The 14,052-nt window shown below is 41.8% G+C and overlaps 1 protein-coding gene across 1 annotated transcript in view; it reads left to right on the top strand.

The window, feature by feature from the left end:
• Positions 1-13,083, top strand: part of B3GALTL (beta 1,3-galactosyltransferase-like) — a gene marked incomplete at its 3' end in the record, with an annotated part of 93,122 nt that extends 80,039 nt beyond the window's left edge. Inside the window, exons 13-14 of the mRNA XM_008591397.1 lie at positions 5,790-5,909; positions 12,939-13,083. Coding sequence (XP_008589619.1) covers positions 5,790-5,909; positions 12,939-13,083 — 265 coding nt within the window. The remainder of the gene's footprint in view (positions 1-5,789; positions 5,910-12,938) is intronic.
• Positions 13,084-14,052: the final 969 nt, after the last annotated feature.

The raw sequence follows: 14,052 nt of genomic DNA, 5'->3' as shown, positions 1-14,052 counted from the left end.
AAATTATGTAACATGGTTTTATTTCACCATAATTTGGTTTATCCACACTGTTTTTGTTTTGTTTATTTTTTTTATTGTGGTAACACACACATATAACGTTTAGCATCATAACCATTTTTAAGTGTACAGTTCATTGGTATTAAATAAATTCATAATGTTGTGCAATCATCTCCTTAACACTCATTTTGTAAAATTGAAACTCTATAGCCATTAAACAATAACTTAGAATTTCCTCCTAACCCCAGCCCCTGGCAACCACTATTCTGCTTTCTATCTCTATGATTTTGACTGCTCTAAGTAACCGTATATAAGTGGAATCATACAGTATTTGTCTTTTTGTGACTTGCTTATTCACTTAGCGTAATATTCTCAGTTTATCTGTGTTGTGGCTTATTGTGAAATTTCCTTCCTTTTTACGGTTGAATAATATTCCATTGTATGGACATACTATATTTTGTTTATTTATTCATCTGTTGATGGATACTTGGGTTGCTTCCACATTTTAGCTTTTGTTAATAATGCTGATATAAATATGGGTGGACAAATACCTTTTTGAGACCCTGCTTTCAATTCTTTTGGGTATATACCCACAAGTAGTTTTGCTGGATCATGTGGTATTTTTAATTGTTTTTAACTTTTTGGTGTCCTACTGTTTTCCACAGAGGCTGTTCCTTTTTATATTGCCATTGACAGTGCGCTAGTGTTCCAGTTTCTCCACCTCCTTGTCAACACTTCTTATTTATTTTTTTGATAGTAGCCATCCTAATGCATGTGAGGTGGTATCTCATTGTAGTTTTGACTTGAATTTTCCTGATGATTAGTGATGCTGAGTGTCTTTTTATGTGCTTATCGGCCATTTGTATATCTTCTTTGGGAAAATGTCTATTTAAGTTTCTTGCTCATTTTTGAATTGGGTTGATTGCTTTTTTGTTCAGTGTTAGGATAGGAGTTCTCTATGTATTCTGGATATTAATCCTTTATCAGATACATGATTTGCAAATATTTTCTCTAATCCTGTGGGTTGCCTTTTTACCCTATTGATAGTGTCTTGGTAATTTAGATAGAGACTGGGTCATTTATAAACAATAGAAATTTATTTCTCACAGTTGAGGCTGGAGATTCAAGATGAAGGCTCCAGCAGGTTTGGTGTCTGGTGAGAGTTGCTCCCTGCTTCTCAGATAGTGCCTTGAATGCTGTTTCCTCCGGAGCAGATGAACCCTGTGCCCTCACATGGCAGAAGGGAAGGGGGTGAATTCACTCCCTCCAGCCCTTTTATAAGGGCCTTAATCTGCCCTCTTGACTTAATCACCTCTTAAAGCCTCCTGTCCTCCTAATGCTATCAAATTGGTGATTAAGTTTCATCATATGAGTTTTGGGGGACACATTCAGATCATAGCAGTGTCTTTTGATGCACAGTTTTTAAAAAATTTTCATGAAGTTCAGTTTGTCTATTTTTTCTTTTGTCGCCTGTGCCTTTGGTGCCATAATAAACAAATGATTGCCAAATCCAACGTGAAGTTTTTGCCCTATGTTTTCTTTTAAGAGTTGTGTTTTTGAAGTCTTACATTTAGGTCTTTGATCCATTTTGAATTAATTTTTGTGTATGGTGTTATGTAAGGGTCCAACTTCATTCTTTTGCATGTGGATATCTGGTTTTCCCAGCACTATGTGTTGAAAAGACTCCTTTTCCCATTGGATGGTCTTTGGTATCCTTGTCAAAAATCATTTGACCATATATGCTAAGGTTTGTTTCTGGGCTCTCTATTCTGTTTCATTGGTCTGACTTTATCATACTGTTTGGATTACTGTGTCTTTGTACATTGAGTTTTGAAATCAGGAAGTGTAAATCCTCCAGCTTTGTTCTTCTTTATCAAGATTGTTTTGTTTATTCGGGGTCCCTTGAGATTTCATATGAATTTTAGGATGGGTTTTTCTATTTCTGCAAAAAAGGTCATTGAGATTTTGATAGGGATTGCATTGAATCTGTAGATAGCTTTGGATAGTATTGAGATTTTAGTAGTATTAAGTCTTCTAATCCATGGACATGTTCTAAAATGCGTGTGTGTTCACATACGTGTTGCCAAACTCTGCTGAAGAGGCTAGAAGCAAAGATATCTCAGTAGCACTGAAGAACTATTGCATAGAGCTAATAGTGTTGCTTTCCCCACTAAAAGAACCAGGGCTTCTCAGAATTGGGGGCTGAGGCATGGAAGGTATAAAATGTATTTAGAACATCTTTTTTACCAGAAAGTAAGGAATGCTGAAAATTTTAAAAAGAGAAAGAAAGAAAAAAAATAGAAAAGTGCATGTCAAGAGGACACAGAAGCAAGCTTGAATGGGTTCCCATTGGCCACATCTGGGACAAGTTAAGCATCAGTATAGTTAAAGACAGTAATTAATTATGAACTATTAAAAATTAGGAATCAATGAGTTCATGCTTCTAAAAAATAAATAAATAGGTAAGTAAATAAATAAATGGGGGAGAAGGGCGGGATCTTGCTTGCAGGATAACGATGAGTTCTGACTGATAAATGTGCAGGGGGTGATGGAGTTGGAAAAGGCATCACGTTGTAACCATCACAGTAAAGATTAATTCAGGCAAGAATCATTAATGGATACTACACTAGGGGTCAATTTCGATGAGAACCAGGATATTTACATATGTCAAAGTGTCTGCCCAGAGACTGTTAGAAATATTAGGGCAAATATAATTACCATCTAGTGGTAAAACCAGACAACACCTTGACTCAGTGATCAGAGTGAACGTTACCAACGAAGGACAGATGGACATTGTGTGCCATATGCACCATTGCTATGTAATACTGTGACCAGGAGTGCATTACCTGAGCTTTACCAGGAGGAAGCATCAGACAAACACAACATGAGGATTCTATCAAAAAGGCTGGGGGGCTTATAGTATTCAAAATACCAGTGTCTTGAAAGACAAAGAGAAGTTGAGGAACTGTTGCAGATTAAAGAAAATTAAAGTGATGCGATAAATAAATGCAGTAAGGAATCCTGAGCTTTATCCTGTACTGGAAGGGAAAAAAATGTTAAAATGGAAATTATTGGGTTAATTCATAAGATTAAAATATGAATGGTTAGTGTAGCTATAAGCATTGTGTCAGTGTTTTCAGTTTCGGGTTCTTATAATTAAGGGCTCTATGCACCTTTGTGTACAAGTCTTTGTATAGACATCTGCTTTCATTTCTCTCACTAAATACCGAGAAGCGGAATGCCCGGGACCACGTAGCAGATGTATGTTTAGCTTTTTAAGACACTTATTGTGTCAATGTTAAGTTTTCTGAAGTTGCTTTTTCTATTTTTAGGATATGCGCATTGATGTATTTAGGAGGAAGGGAGCATAACGTATGCAACTTTAAAATATTTCAGAAAAGGAAAAAAAGTATATTAATATACATACATATTACATATATACATATGTGTGTGTATATATAGAGAGAAAGAGAATAAATAAAACAAATGGGGTAAATGTTAACAGTTGGTAAATCTGGGTGAAGGATATATGGGACTTCTTTGTCCTATTGTTGCAACTTTTCTATAATCTTAAAATTATTTCCAAATAAAAAATTAAAAAATGAATGCCCTAACAGATTCGGGTGGAAATGTTCTGGGTTGTGAGGATAAGTATCACGCTGTGAAAGCATGGGAGTGTAGTGAAGATGTGTTAGTGTCGCTTTGGCAGCACTGACCCCAGGGTGCTGCCGTGCTGTCTGTCTGTCTGTCTTCATTTCTGTGCCTCACAATGGCCTCAAATGGTAACAGATTGTTAAATGAAGTTTTTTTTTTTTTTTTTTCCTGGATCAGTCTCCAAATCCCCTGAGATAAATCTCCAGATCTATCTGCTTTCTCCACATTTCTACTTGTTAGCGACTATATGATAGTTGTCAGGCTCAGTTTGTGATCCTTCAGCTTTAAAATGATGTCGTGAATATGGGAATGGTTAGTGTTACCAGAAAAAGAAACCCAGAGGAGATGTTAAATCCTAGTTACTTTAGTTTCAAAAATATTGCAGGTTGCAGGTTGAATTGATAATTTTACAATATGCTGGAGGAAGAGAAATACCATGAACTTCTCATTCCTCTCAGGTCCCAAAGTGGACATAAATTTGCCCCAGAAGGCTCTGAGTGTTTTTGCAGAGCCTTTTACCAACCAAGGCGGTGATTTCCTTAGAGATCTTTAAGAGTATATTCTCCATCACTGAATGGTATCTGCGCATTTGTTTGCCTTCCCTCACAGTTATTTACTAGACAACTTCCTGAAGACTGATTCCAAATTAGGTACTTAGAATGTTTAACTCGTGTGCCAAAAACAGGATAGTGTCCAGAGATAGGATTTCCTGGTCACTCAGAAACTCAACATTATTGGAGGCCTTGACCTTCAGACAAAACCAAATCAGCAGATGTAAACCTGATCAGCAGACTTGTAGACTGTGAGCACCTCCACTTGCTAGAGGTTTTTTTTCATTAGTTTGTTTTCTTCACTTTCAGCTTTAGCTTTATTAGTTGGGGTATTTTTGTAAGACGCATGAGCATGGATACAGAAGGTGATCTCTTCTGGTGCATCTTTATTTTGTTTTCTTATCACCCACTCCTGTCCCCAGAAATGAGACTTCGGAACACTGGTCTCCATGTGAACCCTGCTCTGTGAGAAAGGATTTCACAGTTAATAATTTGGAGAAATGCCTGGTATTGTATCCCCCTCCTGGAGATGCATGATGCTTCTGAATCACAGGCTCTGAAAAACACACCAAAGTTTATTTAGTCCATTAAAAAATTTTAACCCAAAGTTACTGATCATGGGAAAATGTTTTTAAGGAATGCTGATTAATATCACAAGAAAGCTAGGACTGTGGTTTGCAACCTGGAAAGCTCTTGATTAGGAAGAAACAGGAGGACTTGATCAGACATTTCTAAGTGATATAAGTTCTTAAAACACAGAAAAACTAGGCTTTCTTAGTATTAACCTTTGTGTCTACTTTAAAAAATTATTTATAGATTTTATTATTTTATGAAATCTTTTGGTTTTTTTCATTCTTACAGCAGCTGTAGTTGCTGGCATTTTTCTGACCAGCTCATGGATATTCTCACTGCACTGTGTAAGCTATGGTTGTTAACACATGACAAAGAGGGATAAGGGTCAAAAGGTGTCAAAGGTATAAACAGACATGAAAGGTTCATGGGCGGGTGTGGCCTTCTTGAGGGAAGCACTAGCTTAATGGTGCATGATCATCTGAGGATCTCTAGGAAAGCCTTGCTGCCTGATTTTCTTCCCCACCTGCCAGCCAAGTGCCTGACATGAACCCCCAACTCATTTATACCCTGAAAGCTCCTTTTTTGGGCCATTGATAAATTATTAAGATACCCAGTCCATCTGAAAAGATGCGAGGACTGGTTCACACACACTTGGGAAAAGGACAGATAGGCAGGAAATCTCTAGCAGACCGGCCACATTCACTTTGTCAGCCCACTCCCCCCACCCAAACTAGGCTGCCATGTTCTGGTTCTGTTCCAGGTTCTGTTAAACCTGGGGAGTGAGCCCCTTGTTTCTCCTTTTCTCTTCTGTTTCCAGTAATTTATAGTGTTTCTACATTTAAAGGGGTCTTTTTAAAAACTCCATTTCCTTTAAAAATCACTCAAATTTCACCTCTAAATAATTTCAGCATAGTATTGTACAACGTGAACAGCGGCATGTAAGAACCATAAAATATTTATTCTGATACCACATTTGTATTAAATAATTGTTGCTTATTCTCTTTGGCATCTCAGTATCTCCAGGCTGCAGCACTTGCTGAGCTGTTATGACCCCAGCGAGCCGGTGTTTCTGGGAGAGCGCTACGGCTACGGCCTGGCCACTGGCGGCTACAGCTACATCACAGGAGGAGGAGGGTAACTATAGCACAGCTTTCTGCACATACTCTGAACATTAAACTTCCCTTTCCACAAGGTAGAGGTGGCTCTGTGGCGCTGGGATCTGTACTGATATGTGTGTACTCTATAAATGGTAGCTGTTAGTAGAATAGGAAAGGGAACATTATATAGGTATTTGCTAAATATAAAAAGGACCCATAGTAAGGAATATTTACCCCTCAAAGAGACAATAAAAAATTCTATGTCAGGGCCGACCCTGGCGCACTCGGGAGAGTGCGGTGCTGGGAGTGCAGCGACGCTCCCGCCATGGGTTCTGATCCTATATAGGAATGGCTGGTGCGCTCACTGGCTGAGCGCAGTGCGGACGACACCAAGCCTAGGGCTGCGATCCCCATACTGGTCACGAAAAAGACAAAAAAAAAAAAAATTCTATGTCAGGGCCGCCCCTGGCGCACTCGGGAGAGTGCGGTGCTGGGAGTGCAGCGACGCTCCCGCCATGGGTTCTGATCCTATATAGGAATGGCTGGTGCGCTCACTGGCTGAGCGCAGTGCGGACGACACCAAGCCTAGGGCTGCGATCCCCATACTGGTCACGAAAAAGACAAAAAAAAAAAAAATTCTATGTCAGTGTACTTGGTAGAAATGTCCCTGTAATTACGATTGCTTCTAGGTAGCCAAATAGTTTTGATTGTTTAAATGAAAAAAAATTGGTTATAGATTTTAATTTCAGAAAATAAGCCATCAGACTTTTAAATTCTCCAGTGCTTAATAAATCATGTTTTGATTTATTAAGCACTGGAGAGTATCATAGAAGCTTAGACTTAGGCAATTAAGTGATATTTGTGTAGGATTTATAGGTTTTAAATAACAATTAAAAATCAATGTTTTTAAATGAAGCATCTGCCTAATCTCTTATGAGGAAAGATTTTAATTTGATTTATATGGGTAAATCAATTGAGCAGTTAGTCTTTTCTATTCTATAATCTTTGTTATTGGGGTGTTCAAGGAGAATCTTGTTATCAACTATAGTCATTTAAATTCATTCAGCAGATGTTTGTTGAATGTACAACATGTGCTGAGCAATGTTCTAATTTAGAATTCAGGGATTATAAACCTCTGAAGGGCTAGGACCATGTACTCCTGCTTTGCATGGTTCCTACCATGAGATCTCCAGAGGCACATTGCAGGTATCTGGTTCATTCTAGCTGATTCAGTGGCGAACATGTATGGCGGTGGCTTTTTTGTAGAGATAACCAAGCCTGAGCAGGAGCGCTTATCTTTGTTGCATCTACCTCGGGTCATTAGCAACAGGACATGGGAGTCCCAGGAGGCCTTTGAAAAGACACTAGAAGGCCAAGGAGTGTTGACCTCTACATTAAAAAATGGCCTGTGGTGATGCATTTAGCTTTTTGTGCAAGGTGTCAGGGCCAGCTAAGGATCAGGGCATGGCACCCACTGAGCCAGTACTCTCTGCTGTTGAAAGGGGCCCTGTACTTGGCATATGGGTTTATATATTTTGTATCATGATGTTGTTCATATTCTTTTAACACAGAAGTGACTTTTTGTGTTTCTGCAAGAGAACTATTTTGTTGTCTTTCTTGACTGTTGGATTTAGCTGTTTTGAGTCCGGCACTTGTGGCCTTCTGAAATGTCACTTTATCTTCCCTAACTAGCACTGCCTTTCATCACTCCAGGTAGTGGGTTGTTCATTCAACTAGTCTGGTGTGTGCCAGGCATTGGATGCACAGGTGAAAGCCGCATAGCCCCTTCCCTACAGGAGCTCACATGCTGGGGCCAGATTGGCAGATACATAGTGTGATTGTCACTGCTCCCCTTCCTGTGCCCATGGCAGGTCCTGCTAGATCACCAAGGTGGCACCTTTAACCTCCTCTATGTTCAACCTCTACCTCGCTAGTGGACGTCTCCTGCCACCTCTAGTTTTCCCATCTGAAAACTTCTTTCCGTCCGCATGCCATCTCTTCTCTGTCTCTATTTTCTCAGCACTGTATTTAACCTTCTACGTAAACTACCTCACCAAGGTCCACGATGACCTCACAGTAGCCAAATCAGGTGGATCCTTTCCAGTCTTCTCTCATTTCACCTCTTAGCAGCCTGTGATGAAAATGCCTGTTTACTTAAATCCTTCTTTCCCTTGCATTCCAGAATGCCATCCTGCCTTTGTCCATTCCTATCTTTCTGGCCAGACCTTCTCAGTTCTTTTTATCTGTCCCTTCAATGTCTTTGTTTCTCAGGTGTCTTTTCTAGTCTCCCTTCTCTTCTCATTCTGTGGCCTCCCTGGGTGAACTCATTGGCCCCGTGGCCTGATGCTGAACTCTCCTGACCTCCTGGTTCCCAGACCCACCTACCAGAGGACAACTCCATGTGGTGGTTCTCAGGCACGTCACACTCAACACCTCCCATATGGAACTCATTTCTGACTTCAGCCCCTGATTTGGTTTTCTCCAGCGATCCCCTCTCAGGGAAGGTATCAGCACATGTGAGTTCCTGCCCCTGGAGTCTGAGAGTCAGCTCACACCCTTTCCTGTCTTCTTTTCCCACTCCCCTGCAGTTGACTGAATTGCTAAGTCATGTCAGTGTTATCTCCCGAATGCCTCTTCCACCACTACTTCTCTCCACATCCAGTAATCTTGTCTCGGTCATGGCCACCTCTTCTGTGGGTTCCTGCTGCAGCCTCCTGCTCTTCCGACATCTCATCTTACTGCACTCACTGCATGCTGTCACCCACACCGTAGTCAGAGACCTTTACAAAAGCAGATCCGATCCTCTCTCTCCCCTGCCCAGAGGCCTTTAATGGCTTCCCGTTGCCTTTATTTTTTCCCAAGAGTGTGAATGCTCTTCTGCCTTTGGGATCTTAGATGAGCAAATGATCATTCAGACTGCAGCAAGCGTGAGGCTGGTCTGGGGTTAGGCCTCCATTTTAACCACCTCCAGTTTGCCACCTCGACAGCCTCCTGGGTGCTGCTGAGCCACTGCCGCGGGGCTGAGGGCTCCGGCAGGTCTCCTCATCCACCTGCCTGCCCCAGGCCCAGTTGCCCCAGAAAACTGCCACGGCATGCTACTCACCTGTGGAGGATCCTCCTCTCCAGAAATCCGTTCGTCTAGGCTTCATGGTGTCCACTTCTGTTCAGTTCCATAGATAAATGTGATTTTTATTTTATTCACATTTTTCTGTGCGTTACCACGGCATGAAAGTTTTTTGCATCCTTTGATATCCTAACGCTGTGGAACTTTTCCCACCGCCTGCATCTTCTTCTCCCAGATCTTGTAAGCCTTGATTTACATGGCCTTTTGTGACCTTGGCAGATGCTATTTTTCCTTTCTAGCCGCATTCGTCTTTACCCTCATCTTAAGGAATTCATGCTGAACTTGTTTCAGTTTCTCAGAGGCACTATTTTGTTTTCTTTTCCCCCAAGATATGGCATACATAGCATTGTTCCCCATCCCAGCTTTTCTGTCTGGCTAGTTCCTCCTGGTTCTTTGGCCTCAATATAGTTATCATTTATTTACTCCTGGAAGCCTTCAACCCAGTCTGGCCCCTCAAATCTGAGTTTAATGTCTTTCTAATGTACTTTCATAGCATATTATGCAAACCATTATCATTTAATTGCCTATTTACTTTCCTGTTTTCCACTTACATTATGAATTATTTGAAGGCAGCACCTGTGTCTCATTTCTCATTGTGTCCCCTCTTCCTAGCTAGGGACTCATTGTTTTCAAGGTCCAGTGAATAAATGAATAAATAAATGCATGGACACTGGGCATTGATCTTTATGTAACTAGCATTGACCCATGTGATATCCTGTTTTAATAGCACTTTTACAATGATGCAGAAACATTCTTCATGAGATTGTCTCATATTAACCTTTGATAAAAGTTGCAGACACAGTGTTGTATAGTTTCCCTAGTGTTACAGAAGAATTTGTGATGTAGTTTGAGAACCAGCATGCTTTTTTAAATAGCAAGTCATTATGAGTGGCTTGTAAAACCAACTCGTGGCCATAACCAGCAGTTTAAAGTAATGAAATATTGAGTGGAATAGAATAAAATAGGTAGTGTCAGAGTGCATCACGTGTTACTGTTTTGTGAAATTTTTGTTTCAGTTCTATACACACGCACACAACACATATAAATGGTTGCAATGTAAGATGCATTTCTTGTTTTCTGACTGGGTTATGGTCGTGTAAATTTTTGAAAACCACTGTCTCACCCCACCCTTCCTAGGCCCCACTTGTGCAAGCTGAGTCAGAAGTGTGCACTCCAGTGTTGCTATGTCGTTGGAAAGTGAGACCCTTCCCCTGTTTGAATCCAGTGTATGTTTTTCATTTTCTTACTGACTCCTTCAAAGTTTGGGCATTTGGAGAAAAATAGTTGCATGACCATTTTCTTCTTTCAAAACTATATATATGTGAATTTGGGTAGGAAGCTGTCCTCGGAGTGGGTAGGAAGCTGTCATCAGTCTATTTGGAAGCCCTGGGGGCAAATGACTGCACCAGAATAGGACAGAGGACAGTGTCCTTGGAGCAGGCCACAGGTAGTGCTACCCAAAGAGACAGGCATGAGCTGCTCATCTGCTGAAGACCAAGAAGTGGGCAGGAACCCGGAGGGGCTGTGGATTAGACCACCTAGAGGTGATTTTGACTGAGGCGTAATCCCAGATCAACTTGACTCTGGTTGAAATCTGAGTGTTCTTCTCCTCAGCTTAGCGTTTCTGATGCACTTTATCTTCTGTGTGGATTCTTGATCTGCAGGTGTGTCTTTGGGCAAGTCCCAGCCTCCCATTTCAGTTTTTCTTATTTCTAAAATTTGTATTTTGTATGTTGAAAGAAATCAAATTTTTAATCTTGTAGCCTTTCAACATCTTTTTAATATTTAGAAGCTGGTGGACAGAGCAGACAGGTGCTTTTTTCTACCATATGACTAGCAGTTTTCCATGTGGGGGAGCAACTTTGGGAAGAACCCGTCAGCATGCTAAGAAATGTGTATTATTAAAGGCCCTCGTGCACTTAGTTTACGTGAATAATTAAAGTCTGTTCTGTATGAGTGGGCAGAAGTATAAAATAATTACTAATAAAAAGAGAGTAGATCAAAGTCAAGGGCCTTCCTTTTCTTTCTTATTCTATGAGATGCTGGCAAAAGGAAAAAGCAGGCCAGCATTTTTACAGTTTACTGCCCACACATGTCCTCTCACACAGCCCCTTTTCCTGAGGTCAGTAGGTTGAGCCCTGCGTGGCCAGCTCGGTGCAGGACTTTGTCGCAGCCGTGAAGACATGAGACCCAGGGAGTTTCACAGGTGGACAGGAGACTTTCTTAAGAGAAAGGCAATTGATGGCAGGTTTCAGACTTGCAGCTTTCCTTTTTGTATAGTTGACAAGAACTTTTTTCTTCTTTTTTGTACAGTCATATCTCCTAGTGTCATCTTTAATAAAGAGCTGCTTTTTCCTCTTGTCTGTCACATTTCCTCCTGTCATGTGATGTCTTAGCAAGGCAGGGAGCGAGTCGTCTTCGCTGCTGCAATCTCAGAGCTTGGTTACAAGTGTCAGGTAAACTGCACTGAAGCGAGCCCATCTGTGAGTGGAATCCTTGTTTTTGAATCAGGAATTGTGTTCACGCTCTTTGTCCTTTTCCCTTCTTGCTAGACTGGTTCATAGAACGCTTCCATCCTCGGGAAGATTTTTGCAAAGGCAGATTTGTTCCCGCGTGTTTATGGGAACATATGGGTGGATTTTAGATAGTTTCACCTTAAAGAAAGTCTTTAGAGAATGAACTTGTGGACTATATTAGTCCCTTCAGCTCTGTTAGCCTTTCGGCTATTCATGATATGAAAAGATTCATTATTCTCGTAGAACCAGAGGGAAACCAGAAACCAACCTATATTTTTAAAAAAGGATAATTTATTGAGGGAACTTGATTCCAAAGTGTTGGAAAAAGCCAGTGGACTGACTGGTTCATAGAACGCTTCCATCCTCGGGAAGATTTTTGCAAAGGCAGATTTGTTCCCGCTTGTTTATGGGAACATATGGGTGGATTTTAGATAGTTTCACCTTAAAGAAAGTCTTTAGAGAATGAACTTGTGGACTATATTAGTCCCTTCAGCTCTCTTAGCCTTTCGGCTATTCATGATATGAAAAGATTCATTATTCTCGTAGAACCAGAGGGAAACCAGAAACCAACCTATATTTTTTAAAAAAGGATAATTTATTGAGGGAACTTAATTCCAAAGTGTTGGAAAAAGCCAGCGGACAAAAAGAGAGCATGTGGATGTACCTAGAGATCAGTAATTATAGAAAGCTGCTGTTGGCCATAAGGCTGGAGGAGGAAAGAAGGTTCTGTTTGGTATAGCCCATTGATGCAGCATTGCTGTGGCCACTCCTGCTGTGGAATCATAGCCCTGCATCAGAGCTGGGACCGGCATCTGGCACCCCAGACGCTCCGTGCTCCATGCTAACTCTGCCCGGAGCATGTGGCTGCCCCTGTTGCCTGCCTCTGCCACAGAGACCACCAGGGCCAGAGGCAGATGGCCTTTCCTGTTATTGTGCCCCTTGTTGTCACATGAAACCAGGACCCAGTTGATAAAGCAAGCTGGAAAAGATTGTTTTAAAGTTTCTAGCCTCTTGCAGTGCTGAGGAGAACACAGAAAGGCAACATCTCTTAAAAGTCATTTTGCTTTCATAGAAAGCACAAAAACATTTTCTCCAGAGTTACTATTAAATATAAAAGACTACTGATGTCAGCATCTTTTTTTTTTTTTTTTTTTGTGACCAGTAAGGGGATCGCAACCCTTGGCTTGGTGTCGCCCGCACCGCGCTCAGCCAGTGAGCACACCGGCCATCCCTATATGGGATCCGAACCCGCGGCGAGAGCGCTGCTGCACTCCCAGCGCCACACTCTCCCGAGTGAGCCACGGGGTTGGCCCAGCATCTTTTATCTTTATCAGAAATGTGGCCTCCGAGCTATAGTTCTTTATTCAGAATAACAGTCTCAGTGCAGCTCCCTGACCCCTTTCTCTGTCTCTCTGGCCCCTACCAGGATGGTCTTTAGCAGAGAAGCCATCAAAAGACTTCTCACCAGTAAATGTCGATGCTACAGCAACGATGCCCCCGACGACATGGTCCTGGGAATGTGCTTCAATGGGTTGGATGTCCCTGTGACACACAGCCCTCTCTTCCATCAGGTGAGAAAATGGTTTTTATTCCTACCTCAAGGGAGAGGGATACATTTTCTTGTCACATAAGAATTTTACTTCTTTCTCTTCACATATTCTGAAAACAGTATTAAGAATATGTTACAGGCTCCAGGGGCACACCCTTAACAGACCTTTCTTCCTCTCTGATGTGCATTCTGAACTGTGTATGTCCTGAAAATGGGAGCAAAGAAGGTTCTGTTTGGTATAGCCCATTGATGCAGCATTGCTGTGGCCACTCCTGCTGTGGGATCATAGCCCTGCATCAGAGCTGGGACCGGCATCTGGCACCCCAGACGCTCCGTGCTCCGTGCTAACTCTGCCCAGAGCATGTGGCTGCCCCCGTTGCCTGCCTCTGCCACAGAGACCACCAGGGCCAGAGGCAGATGGCCTTTCCTGTTATTGTGCCCCTTGTTGTCACGTGAAACCAGGACCCAGTTGATAAAGCAAGCTGGAAAAGATTGTTTTAAAGTTTCTAGCCTCTTGCAGTGCCGAGGAGAACACAGAAAGGCACATATATAAAATTGCCTACTAGGTAGGTAAACATCTCTTACAAGTCATTTTGCTTTCATAGAAAGCACAAAAACATTTTCTCCAGAGTTACTATTAAATATAAAAGACTACTGATGTCAGCATCTTTTTTTTTTTTTTTGTGACCGGTAAGGGGATCGCAACCCTTGGCTTGGTGTCGCCCGCACCGCGCTCAGCCAGTGAGCGCACCAGCCATCCCTATATGGGATCCGAACCTGCGGCGGGAGCGCCACACTCTCCTGAGTGAGCCACGGAGTTGGCCCAGCATCTTTTATCTTTATCAGAAATGTGGCCTCCGAGCTATAGTTCTTTATTCAGATTAACAGTCTCAGTGCAGCTCTCTGACCCCTTTCTCTGTCTCTCTGGCCCCTACCAGGATGGTCTTTAGCAGAGAAGCCATCAAAAGACTTCTCACCAGTAAGTGTCGAT

This window comes from Galeopterus variegatus, unplaced genomic scaffold, assembly GCF_000696425.1.
Source record: "Galeopterus variegatus unplaced genomic scaffold, G_variegatus-3.0.2 Scaffold6898, whole genome shotgun sequence".
NCBI lineage: Eukaryota > Metazoa > Chordata > Mammalia > Dermoptera > Cynocephalidae > Galeopterus > Galeopterus variegatus.
This window is presented reverse-complemented; position numbering and strand designations above follow the sequence as displayed.